The 22,513-nt window shown below is 40.0% G+C and overlaps 1 protein-coding gene across 3 annotated transcripts in view; it reads left to right on the top strand.

The window, feature by feature from the left end:
* Nucleotides 1–22,513, top strand: part of RALGAPA2 (Ral GTPase activating protein catalytic subunit alpha 2) — a 118,366-nt gene that overhangs the window by 49,964 nt on the left and 45,889 nt on the right. For all 3 annotated transcript variants that reach the window (XM_052701116.1, XM_052701106.1, XM_052701120.1), the window contains 13 exons: nt 5,527–5,655; nt 6,534–6,662; nt 7,856–7,914; nt 8,527–8,635; nt 9,215–9,325; nt 9,662–9,730; nt 9,900–10,037; nt 10,587–10,770; nt 12,443–13,214; nt 13,673–13,744; nt 14,671–14,794; nt 16,445–16,600; nt 22,332–22,490. In XM_052701116.1, coding sequence (XP_052557076.1) covers nt 5,527–5,655; nt 6,534–6,662; nt 7,856–7,914; nt 8,527–8,635; nt 9,215–9,325; nt 9,662–9,730; nt 9,900–10,037; nt 10,587–10,770; nt 12,443–13,214; nt 13,673–13,744; nt 14,671–14,794; nt 16,445–16,600; nt 22,332–22,490 — 2,211 coding nt within the window. The remainder of the gene's footprint in view (nt 1–5,526; nt 5,656–6,533; nt 6,663–7,855; nt 7,915–8,526; nt 8,636–9,214; nt 9,326–9,661; nt 9,731–9,899; nt 10,038–10,586; nt 10,771–12,442; nt 13,215–13,672; nt 13,745–14,670; nt 14,795–16,444; nt 16,601–22,331; nt 22,491–22,513) is intronic.

Below are 22,513 nucleotides of genomic sequence, written 5' to 3'. Positions count from 1 at the left end.
TGCCGTGTCACTCAGTCCACAGCTTCAGGAAAGCCATCCTGGTCACAATTACATACTCCCAGTTCCTGGTGTAGGTTGCAGAGAATTGTGAAATGTTCTTGGGAGGGGAAATTTAGAAGATTCCAAAGGAGAACCTACTGCATTTCAGGCAGTAACTGTGTGTGACGCTGCTGGGTGGGTTAATGGTTGAGAAGCTTCCAGCACTTAATGTGTCCATCACTTAATGTCCATTAATGTGTTTTGAGTTGGATGATGCATACATACACCTTATAAAAATATCTACTATTGCAGTGCACAAATTTTACAAATGCTTGAGTGTAGGGAATAAATGCATTTTATTATTGCTGCTGATCGCTTACTGTAGCAGAAATTTTTGGCTTCAGGAACTTGCAAAAGTATATATAAGCTTCTCCTTGTTTTATAGCTTTCATTTTTTTTTTTCCTGGAAGAAGTACTGAAACGCTATTCCAAAATTCTACTTATGCTACTGAGCCCCTTTCTCAGAAAAAGAAGCACTGAGAGAATTCTGATTAGTGAATTGCTAATACTTTTGGTAATGACAATCCTTCCAGTAGATCTTTTTTTCCTAAAACTTCTGTGGATTTCTGACTTCTTTCTGTCTAAATGTACATCTTCAGTTTGAGAAGAGCTGCAATGAAAGTTGAATGCTCACCTGTGCTTACGCTGTAGAAGAGGAGGAAATCTTCCAATATCTCACCAGCTTTTCATTGTTGGGAAGAATCTCATCCTGCTACCAGGGCTTTGGCATCAGTTATTGTGCTTGCTGTAATCTGTTGACAACGTGTGCCACCACGGTTTCGGCCAGTAGAAGTAGAGGCTGTTATCTGAAAAGTGAGCTAACAGGATAGTTCTATCCCTGGCTTTTGGAGGGAGCTTTAATGATTAATACATTTACAGGTTAATTGGCTTGCCAGCATATCTTTGGAACAGACTGCTTTGTAAAGAAATATTAAGGAACACAATTAAAAATACGTACTTCAGAGATTTTGCTTGTTTGTTCAGTCATATTAAGTGCAGGACTAACCTTAAATATGGAAGGAAAAACCCAGGTCCAAATAGGCTGACAGATGTCCTTGGTGATTAAATTTCAGCACACAGACAGTGAGTTTTCAACCTGTAGAACAGCACAAGCCCTCAGCACGCAGCACAGCTACGATGGAGAAGTTAATGGCACTGCTTAGCTTGATTCCATTCAGTGGTAGAAGGGAGAATACTTTATCAATAATGTGCTTTATGCTTGTCTATAAGCCTCTTAATTTGTTTAATGTATGCTGTTGGCAATTATAGAAAGGAAGCTCCATCATTTCTATAGTGAGCATATGGAGAAAGCACACTTTGTGTATGATTGCTGGTTTAGAATATGAAACATATTAGAGCTGCTACTGGAGAAGAATTACCTGCTTATATGAACACTGATTTGAAGTTTAAAAAAAAAGAAAAAAAGTCCTTGTAGACTTTTCAGAGTTTCTGTGAAGCTGTTGCTCTGTACTGAGGAGTGGGATCAGCCCTGTGACTGCAGAGTCTGAGTGCTGTGCACAGGAACATGCCCTGTGTGTGTGGCATCCTCTTCCAAAAGGCACAAGAAATGAGCAGCCTCTCTTGTGTACACAGTGCAGTAAGTGCTTCTTGCCTGGATTTCTGCCTGGTGATGTTTCACACGAGAACCTTTGGTTGTACAGCATTTCAGAAACGTTAACAATTTTCAATTTCTCTCCAGACCGCAGTTTAAAGAAGAAAAAAGATAAATCATAATATAGTCTCTGTGTCACGAGACTTAGATTCACATATTTTAGTTTGCTGTGACATTCTTCCAATAGATATAATTTTTACCCTCTTGTAATCTCCCCCCCTTTCTGTGCTTATTGAAGTGCACCACATACCCCACTGCTCACCCCCATTAGAGTGCACTGGTGGTATTGGAGCAAAACAGTTGCAGGGATGGACCAGAGGAAAGGCAGACCCAGGTGATGCCCATGTTAGGAGCCATGCTTTCTGCTAGCAGAGACATCTCCTCACTTTCCCCTGCCTAATGCACCTTGCTCTAGGTGGTTCACCTCTGCACTGCTGCCTGGTTTTATTTTTTAAATGTGTCTCTAAAAGAGCTTCCTAATGCAGTTCAGAAGGGGAGGAACGATCACCAGCAGGTGATTTACACAGTAATCTGTCATCTGTTTTCTAAATTGAGTTGTTCCGGTTTTTAATCTCTCTTTCTATTACATGCAGTCACAAAATGTAACTTCTTTGGTGGTCAGATTGATGTAGGTTTTTAGATAAGCACTGTGCTTTTGGAGTGTGTCAGGTTTCTTTGTAACTTTTTATTGGAACTTAATTTTTGACAAGCTGACACCTAAAATGTAACGTTACTTGGAATAAGTAAATTGAATTGTTTGTTTCTTCCAAGCAGAGGAAAATGAAGGATTTGCCACTTTAAGTCCTGTTTAAATGAATAATCTTTCCTGTGCTGTAAATGTCAGCCTCTAATGAGGTGTGTCTGAGGCAAGAACAGAGTGAACTTTAAGAGGAAAATCCATGTTGTTCCTGTTGAGGGACAGCTGGAAACGTGAGGAAGGCAGATGGCAGGCTATTTAGTTACACCTGTAATCTGCAAAACCTTGCACAAAAATTAGGTGACGAATATTTCTGAAATTGACCTTCTGGTGAACTTGCATCATTTTCTTTTTTCACTTACTTGCTGGATGTTTATGACCTTATTATTTGGATTACTAGATTACCCTATACTGAAATACTATGCCTTTTATAGGGTTAATCCATTTGAGAAGGACATGCGTGTGATTGCTCCCTTCTCTTCCCTCTTCTTTTTTAACGCTGCAGAGCATCGTTTTGAATTGAAATAGTCCATAATGGTCCTTTTTTTTTCACTTTTCTTTAACAACATGAACACTAAATTACAGCTGTGCAATTATGTAAACAATGGAAATGCTTCCAGAATGAATGCTTCCTTTTAAATTTTCATTTTGTGTAATTGCTGAAAGGTTTGGAGCCATAATAAACCAAAATTATTTTACACATTTATCGTTCTAAAGGTCAATTATGAAAGAAGTAAAGAAACAACGCTGTACAGAATGAGTAAACCAATTTCTATTGCCATCACCATATGTTTTTCTTATTGCTTGTGTTTTTCCAGTTACTGTGTACATAGCATTCAATTAAAGTGATTCATTTACTAGGCTGTACGCTGCTGAACACAGTTTACATTTATAGAACTGCGCTTCGGAGGGAAGGAAGCAACTTGCCTGTGTTTGAATTACCTGATTTTTGCAATATCACTGATAGGACATATGTTCTCACTTGGTTGCTTTCTCATAAACCCGAATCTTTTGATAAGCTTGCAATGCTACTGAATTACTACGTGAAATCACGCTTCTCTTGTTAGCTGTATTGCACAGCAAAGCGTGCTAATTGGGAAATAGAAGCAAATTTGTCAGATTTTACCAGTAAGTGCCTTCCTGGGGGGTGGTATCTTTCCAATCTGTTCTGTTTGGAGCAAGCTCAAGTCAGGTACGAGATGTTCAGCACATATTCTGTCCTGTTTGAAAGGAAGCAGTTGCCATCCTTGCATGGTGCAGTGCACTCACAGGTATGGAGGTGCTGAAGCAGGGCTTTCACTGACATTTCTTTACCCTCATTTTCTGAAACGTCCATTCAGGGCAGCGGCCGGAGCTGAGGAAGCAGGGCAGTCGTTACAGCGGTGTTTAACAGATGGGATTGATGGAGCGAGGGCAGGAGTTAACGCGCTTGTTTGTAGCAGCTCTTTGTACTTCCTACGTTTTGTTACCTTTTAAGCCAGGTTAGCCCGGGCTCTTTTATCGTGGCATATGTCAACAGGAGTGTGCTCCCATCTGCCGCTCCATAGTTTGATGCCCAATTATTCAGAGACCAAACACATCGCAGTACCTGGCTCTGGTCGTAATTACAGGTGTGTTGTGCTGCGAGGAGCGTGGTGCATTAATCAGCCCCTTAATTATGAAAAGGTGGGTCTTTTGTTCTGCTCCGAGCAGGAGTTTACCACCCGCTTTATGAGCTGCCGCATCCATCTGCTCTCTCTTTCTGAATGTTTGCCTTGACTGATATTGACTTTAAAATGTATCAAAGGAAGTGATTAAAACTAGTTTAAACATTAACTCGAGTGGCATTCTAGCTAATTCGGGAAAGTGGAAGCATTATGTGGTGCTGCATTAGAAACGAGCGATATTTATCTGCTAATATTTTAGATATATAATGCTATTATTCCATAGGATGTTGCTGCTGTAAACGCTCAGTCAAACCATAGATAAGTTTTGTCCAGGTGTTGAGCAATGCTCGCAGAAAACACTGGTGTGGCTAAAGCGTATCTTCAGGCAGAAAAATCCGTCTGACTTCTTTTGCTTCTGATGTAGAAGCTTAGCATAAGGACACATTGTGGGGCTAACATTGAACTCTTCACTGCCACATCGTGAAAGTAGTAAGGGCAGACACAGAAAATTGTTTTTCCTTTGCAATTTTTCTTTGAAATTTTATCGAGAACAGAAATAATCTGCTAATCGGTATGCAAATAAATTTATTAAACTATGTAATGTAGCAGGTGAAGATTTAGCTTTATGCCCGATTGCAGATCTCCTATAAGGAAAACTTAAATATGGAACTTGTCTCTGTCTGAAGTGTCTGAAGAATTGAATGAAACCTGGGGAAGGATTCAAGCTGAAATGCTTAACTCAGATGTTTTCTGTGTCGTAGGGTGATTATGAGAGCAATCTGTTCCTGGTGGTTTGCTCCTACAGATGCAGTGCAGGCTTTAAAAAAAAAGAACACAAAAAAAACCCAAGTAAAAAATAAAAAAAGACTTTCATCAAATGTTCCCTCCCCAAGGCTTACCCGTTATCTTAATTATTTAGAATAGTGGATTGTAACAATCTAGTTAACACAGGTTTATCTGTGTTACTGTGCTGAGTGCAATCGCTTCTTGCATCTGACTTCACTGTTTCTCAACTTAGCCCAGAGGGGCTGAAAAATCCCTGACATGCTAGAGCTGCCAGCAGTTGTAAGCTACCTGCTTTGAGCTCCTTTGGGAAAAGGCAAAAGCAGTTTGTGTCATTTCATTATTTTTATGGCTGCAGAATTCAGAGTAATGTGATTTTAGGAAAAAAGCAAACAAAACTCATTTGGAATGGGATAAAACATCCATCTTAAATTGATTAACAGCTTGGTTGTCTTCAATCCAAAGCCTTGTTTCACCAGAGAACAATTGTTTTACACTTGGAAATGGCAGGTGTTTGTTTTAATAGGAATTTCAGACTCTCAGTGTCACAGTGATACTGAACACTCTTTCTGCTAAAAGCACTTGTATCGCTGTTATGTGTGGCTCAGTGAAACATCACTTGGATGAGTGTGGAAATGGTCAGTTACCAACTTAAATCTCTTCCAACTCCCCCTTTAGGGTTTTGGTGGGTTTGGTGGGTGTTTTTAGTCATTTCTTTCTCAAGCAGGTAATTTCTCTTCATTTTTCAGGATATCTTGAATACTGTCATAAAGCATTGCCCACCTTGGTTTTTCTTCCTGGGCTTGCCTGGCTTTACGATGCTGATAGGAGACTTCATCACAGCAGCAGCCAGAGTGCTGAGCACAGACCTGCTGGAGGTGAGCATGGCAATGCCCAGCCTGGGAGCCTGCTTGCTAATGAGCTTGGGATGTCTGCACTCCAACAGGTGTGGGCTCATTAGTGCAATGCCAGCCAGGGCTCTTGGGGCAGATACCATGGCAGCTGATGCGTGAAAGCGAGGGGTAGGGTGACACACTACTATTGCAAAGGTGTTTCATCAAAAGGCCAAAGTGTGAGAAATCATATCCTCACCAACGCTGCAGCATGTTTGCATGCTAAAAGCAGGGCTTAGATTTCAGAATCCCATTAGTGTTTTTCACTGACTATTGAAAGCACGGAGCTTGTTGGGTGATGCAGAATGTTTTGCCGAGTGTCAACGCTAACAGAAATAGGTTTATAAATGATTAGATTAACGAAGGCAAATAAAAGAGCAAAGTAAGGATGGAGGCCGAAATAAGGATAATGACCCGACAGTCCTGGAACAAAAAGGGAAGTGTTGGAACTGCATTTGAAGGAGACCTTTCTGTCCATTTTGAGCGCATGTTTTTAGTGCTGCTCTGTGCTGCTGAGCGGATGGCTTGGGGACACAGACCTCTCGGGTTTCAGCAGAAGTGAAGCAGTGAGCCTTGCTGCATTGTCCTTCAAAGCACTTACAGATGTTCATTTATTGGCATCTCTTTAAAAAAAAAAACAAAACCTCATCAGCCCGATTACTGAGAAAGCTTAAAATGCTAACAAGGAATGAAAGCTCCACTTTCCATGGAAAGTGTTCTAAAAAAACCCAAAACACCTCATTGATGCTGCAAGCATAGAACTTAGTGTGTGATGTATTTTTCAGCAGGCCAAAAATGTACAAGCAGTGCCAGATCTATGCTGAAAGAAGAAAATATTTTCATTTACTTTTCCGTTTTGTTAGGCTCCCCGTTCAGAAGCCCATACCATCCTTGGGTCTCTTGTTTGCTTTCCAAATATCTATCAAGAAATCCCACTATTGCAGCCCATTTCAGAAGCTGGTGAGATCATTGCGGGGAGTGCCGATGTAAAGGTAAAGCCACGCTTCATTAGGAGATCTGTGTGTAGCCTAACCTATCTTTATTATTTAACCACTTTATTTTTACTGTACACCTTTTGTTTAAATAATAAATCCCTCCTTCTTCTCCAAACCACAACAGCACACATATGTACTTACTTGATAAGCATTGCTTTGCTTAACGTGCACCATAAGATTAACGAAGCCTAGATAGTACAAATTACATTTTACTTTCAAAGAGGGTGAATTGGCTATAATCAAATATTGTGTTTTCCAGCCAGATGTCTGCAATGTCAATTCATTAAATGGTGGTGGTGGTATTATTTAAAGTGTCCATTCAGTGCATGTCTGTATATTAGCTTGTCCTCTAAGAAGTGTGGGGTGTGCATAAGGGGGTCACAGTTTTTGCCTTATTGGTATTATAGTAAAATGTTAAGTAAGTTCCCCAATTAGACAGAACCCCTAGCTTTACATGAATTATCTTTGTCCAATAAGTAATTTCAGTGAGATACCCTGGGATGTTAATTGTTCTACTGGATGGAAAGCTTTGTAATTCAATGGCTTTAGCAAAAACAATCGTGAAGGAGAAAAAAATACACACTCTCTCCACCAAAGACCCCAACAAATATGACCTGGAGCATCACTTGCTGGTGAAACCCGCTCAATTAGCCTTGTACTAGCCTCAATAAATGTGAGGCACTTTTCTAATCCACTGCAGAAAGATTAGGTAAAGGTAAGGAGGAATCTCTGAATTCCTTTTGTGGCTTTTGAAGGTAAAAATGGAGAGAACGCATGCAGCTCCCACTCTTGATTTGTTCATTAGGCCCCAGACTCTTATCAGAAGTATTAAAGAAGACACTGATTTTTTTCAAAATGTGGCTCCCTTAATGCTTGAACACCACATATCATATTAGGAAGTGCTGAATACTCCCAGTTAGTAATACCTGCCGACTCTGAAAATGAACTGATTTCCATCGCGCTGCCTGTATGTGATTTTGAGTCGATTAGATTTATCCACGAGGGTCTGTATACCTGAATTATAATGAGTAAGTAATTCTCCTTTGACAAATTAAACTTGTGGTGTAAGTACTTTAAAATAGCCTGAGACTTAGAGTTCATTTTGTCTGTGATTACGTCAAAATTAAACAATTAGAAATAAAGTGGATACATGAAAAAGTCACTTATTCTAATTGATTGTATTGTTTTAGTGCTACCTCATTAATATTTTACTGAAGAATGCTACAGAGGAGCCAAGTGAAGCTGCAAGGTAAAATACTGAGTAAAGTGAAAAATAAGAGTGTCAGAAGTCTTTCTCCCTACCGATTTTTCAGTCACTGTACAGCTGAATTTTTTTACACCTTGTGTTTTGACCTGTTGAGTTCTGCAGCCCTGTTGAGATAAAGTCCATCCTGTACTGTTAAGATCTTGACCTATTGTGTGACCTGGGGGAGGTAAAAGAGATCTTTGTACATTGCTTTCCCCATCTTTGCTCATTCTTTTACAGGATCTGCCTATATTTTGTGTACTTTGAAGGAAAAATATTTGTTTCCCAAAGATGGCATATATTGTGGTTAAGTGCCTTGCACTTCCAAAGTCTGTTCTGTTTAAAATATGCTTAAAATGGGAAGAAATCATATCTTAGGTGTATTGGGCTTGTTGGTTTGTTGCTATTTTTTTTTTTCCTGATTGATTGAGGAATAGTCTTTGACAAATTCCTTCAAGATTCTTTGTTAGGAACTATATAGTGCAGCTGTACAATGATAGCTACTGTCTGATGGAGGAGTGGTTCATTCCAAAGTGCAAATTTGGGAAGAATGAAGGGTAAAGCAAAACTGGACTCTTAAAACTTCTGACAAAAATATTGTCTCTTTCAAAAAAGATGCATAGCCATTTGTGGCCTTGGAGTTTGGATATGTGAAGAACTAACACAGTGCACAAACCACCCTCAAGTGAAGGAAGCAATCAATGTCATAGGTGTGACACTGAAGGTAATACTGCAGCAGTCTCTGTAGTTAACATACATTTTGTGAAAATGGTACTTGAAGTTTTGGAACAGTTGTTCCAGGTTACAGGAGCACAGTTGGTCTCTGTTGCTTAAAGAATGTCAGGACGTTACTCGAGATCTCTGCATAATGTTAGGAATGACATTGGCCATCATCTAGAAAATGCCTTCTGGTTCTGAAGCTTTGCATATACGTAGTAGTTTATTATCTCTGGTCAGAGTGCTCCAGATTCTTACTGCTCCTTTGAAGTTGCTAAGAATAAATGTGCAGTTCTTCAATGGGGCAGTTGTGACATCCTGTATAGAAATGCAAAGTTTTTACAAAAATGGCATGTGAATATGCAGCTAGAGACTCCTATATATAAAATAAGAGAATATGATATTATAATCTTAAGACTATGCAGTTAATGTTGTCTGCTGTTCCCTAATGCTGAGTGTGTGATTTTGCATACCATTTTTTGTTGTTTGTATGGATGGAGAGTAATTTAAGAAGTAGAAAAATAAATTGCATTGTATGGTACCTACACATTTGTTTTGTTTTTAACTACCTTTTCTTCTCTTCCAGTTTTCTAATAAACTGGTAGCTCAGGTAGCCAATGATGTTCTTCAGCTGCTTGTTTCTTACTGGCAAAAGCTGCAGGAGTATGAATCATCCCTGCCCAGAAAAATTACTGAAGTATGTCAATTTAAGATATTTGTATGGAAATCATATGTAAAGTTGTCTTAATTCTTTACTTGAGCTGCTGGAACCCCAACTGTCTGTTAATTTCTTCTGCAAGTATTGTTAAGAGTTTTACTTGCTGTAGTTGGAAGAGCAGCATGCATTACTCATCTTTTATTTTCAAAATGCTCAGCAAAACTTTGTTTCACCTGTGTGTTGATTTACAAGGGCAGCTAAATGCTTCTAAGAGACTTTACCCTTTTTCGTGCCCTGTTCAAATGAAGTTAGTTCTCTGCCTTTATAGTGAAAGATATTAAACGTTGTGCTCAAATTCTGCTTCTTTTCACGTAGATCCTTGTGGCCACTATTGCTTTTCTTCTGCCAAGTGCTGAATACTCCTGTGTGGAGGCAGATAAAAAGGTACGTCACCAAAGTGAGGAGTTTCTGTTCTTTCTTTGTGCTGTTTGAGGAAATCATTGAGCGAAGTGGCTTTGAACCAATCTTATTTCAACCTTTCAAGTGCAGGCATTTAAGCATGTGTGGATTTGATAGATAATACCTAAATACCATGCTATTTGTTTCTGTTTAGTTTATAGTTTCATTGCTACTTTGCTTGTTGGATTGGTGTATGGCATTACCTATGAAAATGCTGCTGGAGCCAGTGTCTGCTGGTGTCCTTGAAGATCAGCATGCATCCAAAGCTCCTTTACTGGACTATATTTACAGAGTGAGTATGAGGAATGAGCATGATTTATTATGCCTAAAAGTTTAAAGATGCTTTTTGCAAATCCTCCTAGGCACAGGAGGATTTTGAAGCATGCTGTAGAGAAACATGAATTCTCAGGGTGTGGGCAAAATCATACGGGTGAGAAGTCAAGAATTGAAAATACTAAGAACAATAAGGTCGATGTGATGGATCTTGAAAAGAAAAGTGGTTTATTTGAGGTAGAGATGTGGAACACAGAAAATGATGACAAGAGAAAGACAAAACGCTCAACAGCAGGGATCCAGAGCAAGTAATCTCAGCAGAAGTGTTAGAATAATTTGGAGTGGCCTGTTAAAATGCACAAGTTATTAAATACAAAAGTCCTGAAGTGAACTGTTAAAGTACAGAACAAGCAACAAAAAAGAGAGTTATTGTAAAAGCACCAAACTGGATGTTTTTGTAGCATGTGCTGGCTTTCATAATGTGAAATCACAGTGGGTCACTCCTGGTACACAGCTGGTACTGCTGACTGTTCATCACTCCCTCAATCCCGCGCTTGTCTGCTCACAGGTTTTGCACTGCTGTGTGAACGGCTCCAGCACGTACACCCAGCAAAGCCATTACGTGCTGAGCCTTGCGGATCTGTCGTCTGCTGACTATGACCCCTTTCTGCATCTGGAGAATGTCACGAGCTGTGAGCCAGCCCAGTGCCACTCTGCCACCGAGCTGGGCAACCTGCTCACTGTTGCTGAAGGTAGGAGAATTCACAGAGCGTGATGAGGACCAGCTGTGCTGGGATGTCAGAGTCAACAGCTGAGATTAGCTCTAAATCAGGTTTCTCTTGGGAGCGTGCAGCAGCCTTTCTTGAATCTTTTATTAGAAATGACTCCGTGATTTACCTGTTCTGAGCGATTGCAGAATGACATGTGTGATTTGAACCCAATTCTGCAGCTGCATAAATGCAGTATTCCTGCTGACTCACAGTGCTGCCAGTGTCAGAAGTGAAAAGAGATTATTTGGATCTGGTTGCATCGTGTTAGACACTCCTTAAAAGCAGCTCAAGTATGTATCCAAACATATTGAAGCAATTTTTAAGTGTTTTATCTTAGAAACCACCTTTATTTCAAAGTGTTACAAGTTTTCAAAGCAGCAGCTGTTCAACTACAAATTAAATATTGTCATGTATTAATATGCCTTAGTTAATTTCTGCAGAAGAATCTAAAGTAAAGGTGCAGTGTTAAGTAGTACAAGCAATTGTTGGTTTTAGAATGTTGCTTTAAAATAGCATTCAGTTTTTGATACTTCACTACTTCACTGTTTTTGAGTCCTACAGCTTTTTAATTTCTTTTTTTCTGTATACATGTTTTCAGTTTAAACTAGAAGAAAAAAAAAGGAAACACAAAGATTTTACACAGATCTCTTGCTGAGTAGGGGCATTGTGAATAGCAGGAAGATAAGGGTCCATGCCAGGTGTGTTTGTTGTTTTAGTTAGAACAAGATATTTCTCATCTCAGAGATGATAGTGGTCTACAATTGTTTTAGGTTAATTGTTTAAAAAAGAAATTCAGACTGGAGCAGGCAGAGATTTACTACCTGGGAGTTCACGGAAAGAGTGTGGAGCCTGTTTTTCTGAGAGGGAGGCTGAAGAATTTTTGGAGGCTAGCAAAATGAAAGCTGAAAAGGGATATATATACCTGTTGTCTAGAAGTATATTAGAAGGTATAAAGAAAGAAAGAAACACTGTAAACTGAAGAAAAAAAACAAAGTTAAGCTGAATATGAACAAAGTTACCATAAAAAAGAGAAAAAATCTGAGCATAAGTGAGATATAACTATGAAACAGTGCTCCAGTAGAGGAACTGGAGGCACAACACAGCTCCAGAGCCCTGCTGGTTTGAGATAACTGTGATGTATTTGCCTGTGATGAGGGCCTGTCTTTGGATCCAGAGAGTCTCTCACCTGATGCGGTGAACTTTACCACGATGCTGTTTTCAAATGACTGCTACAAGTGGAGAACCAATGGTTTTTAATTGCACCTCTCCATTGCTTTTGCTTCTTTTCCTCTGTCCCTCTCTTGATCTGACTGCTGTGGTGACGACTATGGGAATGTGGGAGGTGAGGAGGATCACCTTAAGGTGCCAGGTGAAACTGCAGTGATAGCAGCAGGGGTTGTGGCCCCCTGTGCAGTGCTGCGTGTGTTTCTTACAAACTGTATGAAGACCTGGATGTCACTGAAAGCTAAATTTCAAAGAGTGCTGAGTAAGGATGTGTGGTGGGTGGAATTGCTTGGGCAGTGGTTGTAAATAGTGTCTTGGAAAGGAATGAATGTGAGAATAACCTTCTAAAACAAGCCAGAAATTAGCAGATGCTATTTTTAATTACCTCTTGTTGGTTTTACTGATCTGTTACCTCTATTGATTGTTTCAGAAAAAAGGAGAAGGAACTTAGAACTAATACCTTTGACGGCACGGATGGTTATGACTCATCTGGTGAATCATTTGAGCCACTACCCACTCAGCGGAGGTCCTGCCATCCTCCACAGTCTCCTCAGTGAGAATCATGACAACTCATATGTGGAATCCTCTGAGCTGTCATCAGAAGTCTTCCGGAGCCCCAACCTTCAGCTCTTTGTGTTTAATGACAGTACTCTTATATCATACCTCCAAATTCCTGCAGACAAAAGGAAAGACACTGAGCCAGCAGTAGCCCCCTCGGATGTAAGGGTAATTGTCAGAGATATCTCAGGGAAGTACTCTTGGGATGGCAGAATATTGTATGGACCTTTGGAGGGCTGCCTTCCGCGGCAGAACACAGCAAACTCATTTGTGATTTCAGGCAGCTGCGAGCACCACTTCAGTTCCCAAAAAGACATTTCTCAGGTGGAAGAAGGAGAAGATGCTCTTGACAAATTACTGGAGAGGATTGGTAACACTAGTCCTGAATGCCTTTTACATCCCCAGCGGAAGCTGAATGAGCCATCGCCACCGCCCTTTGGAATGAGCTGCGAGCAAGAGAATGCAATCACTGAAGCCCTGATGAGGCAGAGTACCCAGGAAAACGAGTACATTTTAAAATGCAGCTCAGACTTCAGTATGAAGGTGGCCCGTCAGGAAGAACCGCGTCCTGCTGAACCTCAGGCATCCTTTTATTTCTGTCGGCTGTTGTTAAACGACTTGGGAATGAACTCCTGGGATAGAAGGTAGGAACGGAGGGCTCAGGACACATTTACTGTGCTTTTCCAGCTTCTGACCCCCAAAAAATAATCCAGATCCACACACTGTCCCCCCCCCTGCTGTAGTTCTGCTCTTGTGACTTGCAGTCATCCCAGGAAGACTTCTTAGTCTGAAATTCTATAACTTACTTATGAGTCTGATGATTTTCAAGGTAAATTTTGCTCTCTTCTACTTTCAAATGTATGCACACTTAAAAAGGCAAGAATTGTGTAGCTGGTTGGTAGTCAGAGCACAGTTTTGAACTTTTACTTATACCTGCATCCATGAATATTTTTTGCAGGCAGCTGCAGATTATTTAGAGTAGAAAGAAAATGGATTTTCATTAAGTTACGCTAAATTGATTCCCTTCTCTTAGGAATTTGAATGAGAAAATAGTCTATCCCTTATTGCATTTTCTTTCCTAATTATTTTTATATATTTACAGGAAGAGCTTTCACCTTCTTAAGAAAAATTCAAAATTACTGAGAGAACTGAAAAATCTGGATTCTCGCCAATGGTAGGTGATGTTTACTAGCTCAGGGTTTCACAAGAAAGAGTAAGTACATCACCAAAACCAATCACTGAAATTGCATATGCTAGCAGTACAAAAACTTGTAGGAAAACACAGAACTTTTGTTACTAAGAAGTTGCAGCACCTGACCAGACAAGCTATTTTCAATGGTACTGTGTACATAGAATTCAAAATAACCAGCAGTGAGACACACCAGCCTGTTTCCTGTCTTCTTTAGCTGAGAGGGGAGGGAAGAAGTTGCAGAATTTTTGATGACTTTGCATCGACTCACCCAAAGGAATTTTCTGCACATTGATCCCTCTGTCAAGAGCAATACTTTTAAGGGATAATCTTCATTTCACTCTTTTAGAGCCAGGTAGAATAGAGTTCTGAATATTACGTTTCATTTTCATTCCTTGGCACGTTTGCAGAATTGTAGAGTTCTGATTTTCTTGCATTCCAACAATTTTCATACCAGATCAGTTGTAACCATCAGCCTAGTAAAACTCATCCCAGGAGCTAAAAGTCAGTACATGCTTTTTTCTTTCTCGTATATCATTACTCCATAATTAAAGTTCTGTTGGTCAGATTTTACAGCTCATTAACAGCTGTGCAGTATTACTGTCTTCAGCAAGGTTGCACAGATGTAAGTGATTAACCCTGTAATTGGAACTTGATCATCAGTTCTTTGGCTGATGCACAGAAAGAATGGCCCTTGCTCTGCTCTCTGAACAGCAGTGGCTCTGCAGTGTGGTTGTAGGGAAAGAAAAAAAAAGATGAACGTACGTAATTCTAAAGTTAAGTGATGCATTTGTGTGCATCAAAGGAGCAGGCATAGAGTGAAACGTGGCTTTAGAGTGCAGGTGATGTAAAGAATAATTTGACCTCTTGCACTTTTCGTAATTCTCATTTCTTGTTTTATCTAATTACAGCCGTGAAACTCACAAGATTGCAGTGTTTTACATTGCAGAAGGACAGGAGGACAAATGTTCAATACTGTCCAATGCCAGGGGAAGCCAGGCATATGAAGATTTTGTTGCTGGACTGGGTTGGGAGGTAAAATCACATATTTAGGCAAAATCGTGATTTGAAGACCTATGAAAATCAAATGTAAGCCAGTTAAAGTAGGTGAATGGAGAACAAGCTGCTTGTATACCTGCTCATTTGTTAATTCTTGAAAAAGAAAAGTAAATTTTAATGCACAGTAATATTTAGCAGTACTTCAAAGCTCATTTTATTTGGCAGAATTCTGTAAATCCAAATGTTTTGGATGTTTGCATCGTTTCTACAAGCTGGGATATATTGTAGGTTATTAAAGACTTCTGTTAGCTATCAGAAATGGGGAACAGGAGAATGTTGTATTACAGGATACAAAGAGGATGCTTTTTAGGCTAATGTGTGACATGGTCACGTGAAGCTGGAAGTAAACGTCTTTCCATTCTCTCTGCTTTAATGGATATTGCTTGGAAGGTGAATTTCAATCCTCAGGCCTGTGGTGTCCCAGGTCTGTAACATTTTAAATGAATAATGTTTCCCCTGTTGTTCAATTTCCCATCTCTTTAATTTTCAAAACCTTTACTGACTTTATGCCCCTCCTTGCTTTTTCTCTGCCTTTTGGTCAGATTTTTCTAGCCACCATTAACTCAGCTGAGAGAACTGGATGCTTCAGAGAGTTTTTCCAGAGCTTCTCATCAGGTTGCAGTGGTGGTCAGATTGTCCACCTGGCAGAAGTCCTGAGAGCTTTTGTCAGAGTGACTGAAGAAGGAATTCTTCCTTTTTTTTGTGCCTTTCACCAGCAGGGTGTACAGCACTTCTACCTCACTTGTTTGCTGCGCATGCTTAGCAAGCACAAAGTGCAATCCCTTATAATATAATTTCATAATTTGTTATCACTGTTGTTGCATCCTGTTTCTGATGGGCAGGTGGTGCTGCAGTGGTCATTTTAAGAATGCTTTCTGCATTGTTAAAAGCTGTAGCTTAATTTTACCTTAATTGTAGCTCGTTTTAGCTCTTCACATGGTTGGGTCACTTACACAAGCAAAGGACTGCTGCACTAAAGGCAAAAACACTTGAGTTTAGTTTGCTTTTGTCAAATGATATGTTGGTAACTTAAAAGACACTGGCATTTATGTTTTTGGAGGGGAAATACACGGTAGCTGTATTTCACATCTAACAATTTAAGAGAAGTAAAGTCTCTGAGGAGAGGTAGCATCTTCAACTGGACTGATGCAGCTGGGAAAACATAAATTTTAGACACAGAGTTGTCTTCAGAAGGGCGTTTTCTCTGAATTATCTTTTAGAATAATTTCCTCTAGAATGTTTCTTTTAGTTTGGAATCTCAATTTCTTGTACAGATGTCCTTAGTGCTTACGTTTTCTCTGCACCTTTTAATTAGCTCTCGCTGTGTATGCTTTGGGTGGGCTTGCTGAGCCACATGTAGCCCTACAGCTCTGTTGTTCCATTGCTGGTAGGAAGGCAGAATAGCCTAATAGGAACGTAGTTGAGAGTTGTTTGTTTTGAGTAAATGTCAGATACAAAATGGGAAACCAACAGATCTAACGCTGAGATGACAAAGCTGTACGGAAAGATTTATCTTCCTTTGGGATGGTTACAATCCCACCAGCTGCTGGTTTGTAAATAAGTCGGGTTACTCACTGGTCCTTAAGAAAAGATACATTTTTCTGATTATGACTGTCCATCATTTAGGTTGATCTCTCCACACACGGTGGGTTTATGGGCGGCCTGCAGCGCAATGGCAGCACTGGACAAACAGCACCCTATTATGCTACCTCTACTGTGGAAATCATTTTTCATGTGTCTACAAGAATGCCATCAGATTCAGATGATTCACTGACCAAAAAGGTAAGTCAGTTGCTGTGTATGTATTTGAAAGCATTCAATTTCGTGTGCTTAAATGAAGGTTTGTACTCAGAGCAGATTGTGCTGACTCGTCCTAGCAGGCTCTCTTTTCTGTGCCACATGGTGCTCTGCAGCTAGATTATCTGAATTAAATGGCATCTAAATTCTGGATTCTGCAGCACAATTAACATTTCCATGGTAGCCTTAAATACCACCATTAGTAATAATATTAGCAATAATTTCATTTGTGTGTTGTCTGCCTGCCAAAACTGCTGCAGTGTGCTAGAACAAAACAACCAAATGCAGCACAGTAAAACTTTACAGATGAGCCGTCTAGTGTGTACCAGAAAAGAAAAGAAGTGAAAGAGAAGTGACACGCACAGGAGTAAAAGCAGCCAGCTGATATTTAAAACCATTATCCAGTTATTCACAGTTGTGACAAGCAGACTCTGCTTCAGAGATGGCTAGAAACCAGCCCAAAATTTCATTGGTATCAGTACTTAATGGTTTCTCTTTCCTAACGACTGATTTGAGATTATGCTGCTTGCCAACTGCTGCTTAGTCAAAGAAGATTTTAGGTGCATAGCAAATCTTTGCTATTTTAATTAGGATTGGCAACTTGTCCTACACAGGTTGTTAATGTGCATTAATGCTACTACAGCCATCCAGTGTACCACGTGATACTGTTGTGCTCTGCAAATTAGCTATAAATACCACCAGATGATTTTTATTTGTTCTGCAGCTAGTTTTGAAATGATCTTTTCCTCGAAATAAAAAAGTGGAATTTCCAGTTACCGCTCCTGAAAACTTGCCCAGTAAAGATGGAGCTTTTCTTTTCTTCACATACTTCATTAAAAAAAAAAAAAAAGTCAAGAAAATTCCATATTATCTTCATGTATGGATCTTGTTATCTGCATATTAGTAGATTTACACAGTCATCAGAGTGTTTAGTATAAGGAGGTATAGAGACAGAATAGTCTGTCACTGAGCCATGGTAGGGCTGTCCGTTTTTCATTGTCTGTATCTGTTCCTGGCTGGTATTTATCCAGCTACTAGTTAAAAACTCCCATTCTGAATGCTTTATAATTTCCTTCAGCAACATACTCCAAGGCCTCACTTTTTGTACCGTGAAACTATATTTTGTATTATCTGCTTTGCTTCAGTTTAAGCCCATTTATTCTTAACATGGTTCTAGAGAACAGATTACTTTGCAGCAGACTTACTCATGTTTGAGGTCTGTTTCCATCTCTTTCCCAGTCTGTCTTTATGCTGGACTAATTGTGGTCATTTTACCTAGCTTAGACAGTGAAATATCTAGTCTAGCTGTTGAGTAATGTATCACCTGGAGAGGGAAAATGCACATTCTTACAGAGCCTAGGGGAAAAAAAATGTGTTTTACTGGCAAATAGTCTGTTTTACTAATTCCTCTAATTCCTGTTCACATTAGTAACTAACCATGGAGCCATGGGGATAGTCTGGTTATTCTATTTAGTTATCTTCCCTAAAAACAAAAAGTGAAAGCATTTAGTATTTTCCCGTCTTCAGGTCTTAAGCTGTTAGGAAACAAGGCCAGCTCCAGTACACGTTATCCAAACAATACACCTTGAAGTGGTTGCTCTAGAGCTGAATGAGACCTTAAATGTGTTATAGGAATAGAAATCCTGTTGGGATCCAGCTCTATTCCTGTAAGGCAGGACAAAGCTTTGGGCAAACCAATGGAACTTGGGAGCTGGCCCTGCTGTAAGCAGTGGTTTGCTCTGCATGACTTCAGGGTTTTCTTTAATGTGGCATCTTCCATGATTCTTTTGAACAAAACAGCTTTATTTAATTTGCTATAGCTGTTTGGTAAACTGGAATTCATTTCTGAGCAAATTAGCTCAGACTTCTTAACAAACTTCACTGAACTGCAGCTAAAGTGGACAGCAATATGAATTTCAGAGACACTGTAAAATTTCTGATCTCTGAGTCATTGGCAACACTGACGGATTAAATGGCTCACATTTGAAACTAGTGCTTTTAGCATGATGATGTATCCAGACCATTTCTAAGGACAGTATTAAACATGCTGCAGGTTAAGAGCTCGTACCGCCTCAAAGGTAAACTCTGAAATTCCACTTGTGAATCTTGGCAGCAAGGAGGCCATATACTGAAGTACTCAAAGGCATGTAGTACCTGCTCCATTTTAGTTTTTGCTACAAAAGAAATATATGGTGTTAGAGACCAGTATTACTGAGAGGAGAAAATGTCATCATGCTCCCATTTGGGATGCAGTGGAGAGAGACATTACCTTTTTCTTGCCTTCCTTGTGCTTCCATCAGATAGCATTGTGTGGTTGCTATTTGGAACCTAAACTCCCTCTTATCTCCTCAATCTTTGTCATTTCTGTGGTTTCTTTGCTTATTTTGCCTACAGACAGAAAGAATTCAATACCTGTCAGTTTGCTTGGCTCTCGAGCTCTGGAGCTGAACAGAAGGTCTTACCACCTGCTGGCCAAGGAAGTAGTAAAGCAGACCACAAGTTTTGTGGGCTAGGGAATGGAGCAAATGCAGTAATTTTACTTAATATGTTATTCTGTTCCTTTATTTTTACTGAAAATGAGGATAAATTCATTTCTGCTGTAAATTCACAGGGATAAGTGCACTTCCACTGAGAATGACCTCAAACCTTTCTTTTTGAGCATTAGTAATTTGTACTTTGTATACCTTTATATGAAGTGTAGGCTGATACATTGTTCATTCAGAAAACTGAACAAAAAACAGAGCCACCACCACCAACAGAAAATAGAAACTACCCCAAGTCAAATAAAACAGCCATGGAAGAAGTAATTTCTTGTACAGTTACAGAACAAAAAAATTCAGCTGCTATCTATTGCTGCTCCTAGGGTTCAGCATCACCGTTTCTAAATTTTTTTATCTGGATTTCTCGTGGTAAGAATGAAAATCAATCAGAGTAGCAGCATCCTGCAGTCCCCCATCTTGTTCTAACTGAATTGCATCTAACAGTTTAAAGATGGGCTGCAAAATTTTCAAGTGATTTATTCCACCTTCCCCCATTGTCATAGCAGAACTTTTTCAATTCAGAAATCTGCTTGCAACCCCATACTGAACTCTTGCTCCTTCGCTGCAGAAATTTGTTAGCTGGAGCTAGATTAGATTTTTAGCAGCTAATCTAACTGCTGTAGGGGTTTGCAAAGTGGGGACAGAGCTGTGCTATTGGATTTGTCCAATTCATTTGACTCCAGGACTATAATTGCACTTATGTCTTACAAGGCTTTTATAGCCTAGGGCTGGCGAGCAGCAGAAAAACAAATTGGCAGTGATACAGTAAGAGTGAAAGGGAATGAAAGGCACACATTATCAGTCTCCAGGCAGCGCTGTTCTGGCAGGAAGTTTCTCGGTTAATTTACAAATAAAACTTAGATTTTAGGATGGGCGCACTGTCGGCCAAACAATGGGGATGTCAGGCCTGACTGTTTCTTAGCGAAAGGAGCAGCCCTGCCTCCCCACAAGCAGGAATTCTTCGGGCAAACAGACGACTCCTCTCTGGAGCCAGCTGGCTGGGTAATGCAATTAATGGGGAGAGGGGGTCAGGCCGAGGTGTGTGCCGCCACCGGTGCTGGGCCTCGCAGCCACGCGTGGCGGGCTGGGTGCGCGCTGAAACAACCGGGCTGCTTCTCCTCACCGAGGATTGCGTTGGGGTTTGGAGACAGATTCCTTCTTTCTCGACTGCTGTGGGCTGTAATAGAGCGGGTTCTTTTTTTCCCACCTGCGCGTGCCCCTGCTCCAGTCTGCGTCCCTTTGGCCTTTGGAGCAGCCCTGCGTGGAGGGCATCGAGGCGAGCATACAGCCTGCGTTTGGACAGAGCCACCCCAGAGCACAGCAGCTGCTGTGCTGCCGCCAACGGGATTGTCCTAATGGTTTTTATCAACAGAATGATCTCGTGAGAACAAATATTTTTGATGGGTGCCAGTTTAATGTCTGTATAGATGCAGTGGTTCAGGACGTGTGATTTAAAAACAAAGACGGTAACACACGCTCTTCTGCATTTGATGGGGACTGCAGCAAAACCAGTGTTTTATTTACATCTCTTCCTGTCCCAAACAGGCAGAGATTGAGCTAACATCTTGTTTACCAAGCTTCGCTTTCCTCAGTGTGATCAAGTTTTAAACTCTTAGGGATTTTTTCAGCCCGAAGTGTTTGATTATTAGCAAAATAATTCACGGTGAATTAAAAAGTGGCGCTTGGATGTATTTTGATTCCTGTTTTGGTAGCTGTGTGTGCCTTGTATAATTCCCAAAGCACTAGGCAGCGAGGCAGTACCCACCCTTGTCTTCCAAGTCTTCCTTTTGGAGTAAAACGGATCAGTCTTCTCTTTAAATTTTCCTTTACTCCTAGGCAACATGTTCAGGGTGGCCATGACAGCTGTAGTTCATGCTAATTTTATATGTGCAGGAAGCTCTAGCATTACTAGTATTAATGTACCCACGTTTCTTATAGGTTCAGACTGTTTGCATTTTCTTCAAACAATTAAAAATGTCATTTATTTATAGCTTTAAATAAATTACAACTGTCTTCTGTGTCATTTAAAACAAACTGAGAACCTGAGTCCTTCTTTTATTCTACTCCTCTAGATACTAAGCTGTAAGCACTTGTGGCTTTGATTCCTGTCGTGGTTCAAGGGTGCACATGTTTCTCTTACAAGTGGGGCATCTTTGCCTCTCAGCCTTGTGGGATTGAAATTCTTTACATTAAAAGGCTCTATCAGGTTCTGAAGAGAGAAGTGCTTTGGTATAATATCAGCTGATACAAGGCTTGTGCAGATGATTTACCAGTGAAAACTTTTTTTTTGCACAGAGCCAATGCAGAAAGCAGAGTTATGCTTTGACTTTTTGCTTAGGTGTGTTGTACGCATTGTCAGAGGCCTGGCACCTAACTCAGGTAGTGCTCTTCTAGGGTTTAAGTGGGACTTAAATTCTCTTTATGAATTGGGCTGACATTTTGCACGTGGATTAAATTTTAACTTTAAAGCTTACAGTTGGACCTATTGTGCATAGCTTGTATGTTATTGCCAAATACTTCTCACCATCTGTTAGGTCAGCTCCACTTCCTCCCCTCACAAAGCGAGCACACAGTTCTTTGGATGGATTTGGGGTATGTCCTACTCAAAATTTATCTGCATTTTTTGCAGCTCTGCTCCAAATAAAGTAACTTCCCTGGTGTTTCACATTCTTCTGTAGTTTCAGTGGTCCAAAACACCACGCTCGCATTTTCAAACAAAAGCCTTCTCTGGACACACAGGCAGCAAGAAAATAATTTTTTAATGCAATAAATTGAGAAATAGTCATTCATGCTGGGAAGTTTCTTGACGTCCAGAGTCAAGGCATTTCTGTCACAGCCACCTTATTTTAACTGACAATTGTTGTCGTGTATTTAACGTTTTATTCTAGCAGCTCAGATTCCCATCTTAAATTATTGTATATAATGTACATTTACATATCATTTTAACGGCTAGCTTGATAATTACTTAATTAAGCCATCAGAAAACAATGTGTTCTCAATGAAGCAAATTATTTAGCTGATCTTTTGATGAGCAAATGGAGAAAAACAATATTTTAACTTTTTTTCTGTAATGCAATATTTCTAGTATTGAACATTCTAATTCAATTTGTAAGCCATGACCCCTCATAAACTGTTGTTATCACTCTGATTAATAAAGAGCCAATTTGCTGTTGCAGCTTCGTCACTTGGGAAATGATGAGGTTCACATCGTCTGGTCTGAACACAACAGGAACTACCGCAGGGGCATTATACCAACAGATTTTGGAGATGTTTTAATTGTTATTTATCCGATGAAGAACCACATGTTTTTCATAGAAATAATGAAGAAACCAGAGGTACGTTTTGAACGCTTTACTGA

This window comes from Tympanuchus pallidicinctus, unplaced genomic scaffold (genome assembly GCF_026119805.1).
Source record: "Tympanuchus pallidicinctus isolate F22 unplaced genomic scaffold, pur_lepc_1.0 scaffold1, whole genome shotgun sequence".
Lineage (NCBI taxonomy): Eukaryota > Metazoa > Chordata > Aves > Galliformes > Phasianidae > Tympanuchus > Tympanuchus pallidicinctus.
Note: the sequence above shows the minus strand (reverse complement) of the source record. Positions and strands in the feature narration are given on the sequence as shown.